Source organism: Phoenix dactylifera, chromosome 2 (assembly GCF_051530095.1).
Source record: "Phoenix dactylifera cultivar Ajwa chromosome 2, Ajwa_hap1_PhDact_Kaust_v1.1, whole genome shotgun sequence".
Classification (NCBI taxonomy): domain Eukaryota; kingdom Viridiplantae; phylum Streptophyta; class Magnoliopsida; order Arecales; family Arecaceae; genus Phoenix; species Phoenix dactylifera.
In genome coordinates this window covers 28,577,228-28,581,169 of record NC_143191.1, presented here as the reverse complement: position 1 = coordinate 28,581,169, position 3,942 = coordinate 28,577,228, and the positions used below count along the sequence as shown (strand labels likewise).

General features: G+C 46.2%; 1 protein-coding gene across 1 annotated transcript; it reads left to right on the top strand.

Moving 5' to 3' along the window:
* Positions 1–228: 228 nt before the first annotated feature.
* On the top strand, positions 229–1,659 carry LOC103719705 (polygalacturonase inhibitor 1-like). Its single transcript, XM_017845855.3, has one exon. It carries the CDS (start codon positions 338–340, stop codon positions 1,286–1,288), a length of 951 nt encoding a protein of 316 aa, XP_017701344.3. The 5' UTR covers positions 229–337; the 3' UTR covers positions 1,289–1,659.
* The last annotated feature ends 2,283 nt before the right edge of the window (positions 1,660–3,942 follow it).

Here is a 3,942-nt window from a genome sequence, read left to right as displayed (position 1 = left end):
AAATATAACTCATAAAATACATTGTTGGGGGTAAAGGTGGCCCCTCGAGCCTTCCCAACAGTCGCTTCACATCCAAGAAAGTCCCCAGCTACGATAAGTCAACCCTCGCTTTTGTAAGATCACGTGGCCCCATCCACCGACTACGAACTCCTCCATGAGTAGGCCTTTGATCTTCTCCTCTCACTCACCATCCAGGTACAAAAATTCTATGAAATTAAAGCTCAAGACCAAGAAATAGATATGCCTCTTCCCTCGCCAGCCACCTTCCCCCTATTTATCTTCTTCCTCTTCCTTCTGTCCCCCAACCCAAGCACCGTAACTTCTATGGATTGTGATAATGGCGATAGAACAGCCAGCCTTGCTCAAAATTAAGGAGTCCCTTGGGAACCCAGTCGAGCTCTCCACCTGGGTCCCCGCCGCCAACTGCTGCAACTGGAGTAACCTCTATTGCACGGAGTCCGGCCGGGTCTACAACGTTTACCTCTCTGCCGTCAACATCTCCGCCCAAGTCCCGTCGGCCATCGGCGACCTCTCCGCCCTCCAATCCCTATCGTTCGACACCATGCTAGGCCTCAGCGGCCCCATCCCTCCCTCCTTCGCCAAGCTCTCTAGCCTCGAGCTCCTCCAGATCAGCGACACCTCCATCTCCGGCCCTGTCCCTGCCTTCCTCTCCAGCACCAATCTCAGCGCCCTCATCCTCTCCAACAACAAGCTCTCCGGCCCCATTCCTTCCGCCCTTAGTAGCCTTTCCAACCTCCGCTACTTGGATCTCAGCGGCAATCGCCTCACGGGATCTATACCGCCAGGCTTGCTACATGGAGAGTTTCGCTTCCTCATTCTCTCCCACAACCAGCTAACCGGCGAGATTCCTCCATCCTACGGCGACGGCGACGACGACACCATCGATCTGGGCCACAACCAGCTCACCGGAGACCCGTCGTTTTTGTTCAGCGCCGTGAAGCCGATGACCAAGATCGACTTGTCGTGGAACGAGCTGGAGTTCGACATGACTCGCGTTGTGTTCCCCAGGCATCTAACGAAATTGGACCTGAGCCACAACCGGATCCGGGGGAGGGTGTCCAAGTCGCTCATGGACCTGAACCAACTCAAGGAGCTGAATCTAACCTACAACCAGCTGTGTGGAGAGATTCCCACCGGGAGGGCGATGGCGCGGCACGGCGCGGAGTGCTACCTCACAATAAGTGCCTCTGCGGAACGCCACTTCGGCCGTGTCACAAAGCCCGGCGAAGCTGAGGCAAATGGTCAAAGTAAAAGTCAATCGTGCTAAATTGTCAAACTTGATTGCATTTCTTTGTCTTCTCTTCGGTGCGTGCGCATGCGCCTTTCCTTATGTAGCGTTATTTCATCGTGCACTCCACGTAAAATAACATGCATCATTTTATGGGTCACGACATTGGGTCAAGCAATGCCCCGAACATTATATGCCAACGACAAATGCTAAAAGGTACAGTTCTCGTTCCTGGTCCAGCGATGTGGTGATTGGTTTGACGAGATCTATCTGGCTGGTTTCGCCATTAGAAATTTCTGTAAAAGATAAAATAATTATCCTTCGTAAGGGCATAGGAAGTGAATAGAATGATGTTAAAATATTGTATTGCTCCATTTATCACCATCTCTCCATTTTCATATCCAGTTAGAATACTATCATAGAGCATTCACTTCCGCTACGTTTAATATTGCCGGATGCTTGATATAAATGCTAACCAATATTGTAGTAAGTTGTTAAGCCAAGATGAAAACCTTCTGATTGTAAATTTGTAAAGGACATTTAAAGCAAGTGCGCCAGGTGCAACGTCGAATATTGTGGGCTAGCTAGTAGCTGTCCTTTCTATCGTGGCCTAACTCTTGCTCTCATATTCCCATTTCCCTCCACTACTTTCATGACGATTAGAATTTTAAAACTTTGGGATTTTCCGGTTTACAATAGATATTTACGCATATCCAATAATTATGAATACATTATAAACAAAATTTATTTTAATAAGGTGCGAGCTAGACAGCTAGTAAGTTTTTTAAACAATGTACCAACATTATTTGAGTGAAAAATCTAAATGTAGTTTAGTGAGGGGATCTTAAGGATCACCCATCCCCCCTCCTCTCCCCTCTCACTATAGAAAAAAGGGTAAAAGCCGACTCTTGATTGCCGACGCTATGTAAAAGCGTCGGCAAATTTGGTTGCCTGTAGAACTTTTTCCGACGCTTATTCGAAGCGTCAGCAAATTAAAGGAATCCATGACGCTTAAAAGCATCGTCAAAGTCCTCAATTCCAAATGACGCTCGATAGCGTGGGAACTGGTTATAGGGCGACGCTATTACGCGTCGTTGTTTTTCCAGACCTACAACGACGGTTAAATGCGTCGGAATAATACGACGCTTATAAGCGTCGATATTAGACGACGCGTATAAGCGTCGTCGAATGCAAGCGCACCACCCTAACCCAGCGACCGACCCCGATCGAGCCCTTATTTCTCCTCTCCGGTGCTGCTCGAGCTTCCGTACTCCTCTCCGACGCTTTCCTAGGTTCCGTCTTGCTCCTCTCCGGCGCTATCGTCACTTCCGTCTTGCTCCTCTCCGGTGCCGGCCGTCCGACTCCAACCCCTTCTCCTCCTCCCTCCTCTCCGGCGTTGACCGACCGACCCCAACCCCTCCGCCCGAGGTATTTTTCTCCTCCTCCCTCCTTCTCGCTTGTTCTCCTCCTTCTCCGCCTCCTCTTGTTCGTGTGTTGGTTGGTGTTTCTTTCAAATTTTACTGATTCTCTTGCTTGGCCTCCGCCCGAGGATCTCCTCCTCCTCCCTCCTCTCCGGCGCCGTCCGAGCAGCCCTCAAGCCTCGATCGAGCGGTATCCCTCCTGTCCGGAGACCGGCGTCGACCGACCAGCCTGAAGCAACGAGGTATTGTTCTTTTTATTTGATTTTTATTTAAGCCATGATGTTGTTTTAAGCCATGATGTTGTTTCAGATGAAATTTTTGTTAAATTGAAGGGTATTTCAATATTTTTGTGAAGCTTTGCTGTTGTGCTTCTTTTAAGATGCTAAACTAAAGTATGGCTTCCCTCCTTTCAGGGTAAATAGTGATTGGGAAGCCGCCATTTGAGGTAATTAGATTTTCAATTCTACAGTATTTTACTGACTTTCTGCCTTGGATTATATGTTGATAGATACTGGCTAGATATCCATCTCTGAGTTTTTTGTTTCTTTTTTAAAAAAAACAAACCATTACAATCTATTAGTTGTTTGATATTCTGATCTGGTAGTTTGGAATTTAATTAGCAATGTCCAATCTCATATTAAGTATAAGTTAAATCGTAGGCAAGTTTGCATGTTAGTTATTTATTTTTTCGAAGAATGTTAATTATTTAATTAAAGTGAGGTCTTTATCATCTTTCTTGCCTTCATAGAAGTTATCTCCCAGCTTCTTACTCTGTTTTGAGGCTCCTGTGGCCAGTTAAAGCTTGAAATCCCGTTCACCAGCACATACGCATTGCTTAGGTTGTGCTTCGCTCACATTTGGTCCTTGTATTGTTGAAGACCACAATTTGTGAATCAAAATCCAATAGCATCCGGTTTTGGTTTGCTTCAATCGTCAAAACTTATGTTTGCCATTGCCTTTTTATGGTTTATTGCTACGCTGTTGGTGGTCATGTACGACAGAAATTGTCATGAACTTGAATTGTTGCATTGAAGCACCGAGCTTGACAGCCTTAAGATGAGTTCTGGTTGCTTTGGATTGCAAAATAGCACCTTTTGTGGAGAAATGACAAAATAGCATTATAAGATAGCATCTTTTGTTTCAATCATCTGAAGAGATGACTTTAAATTGCCCTTTATGAAGGCTGGAGGGTTGCATCTAAAGGATGAGGAAGGATGCTGTATGTGAAACTGGCATAGTGAATGAGCTTCTTAGCTATAAGATGGCTGGATT

What these genes read in the sequence shown, in the direction of transcription:
- LOC103719705 (XM_017845855.3), top strand. Translation starts at nt 338, where the DNA reads ATGGCGATAGAACAGCCAGCCTTGCTCAAAATTAAGGAGTCCCTTGGG.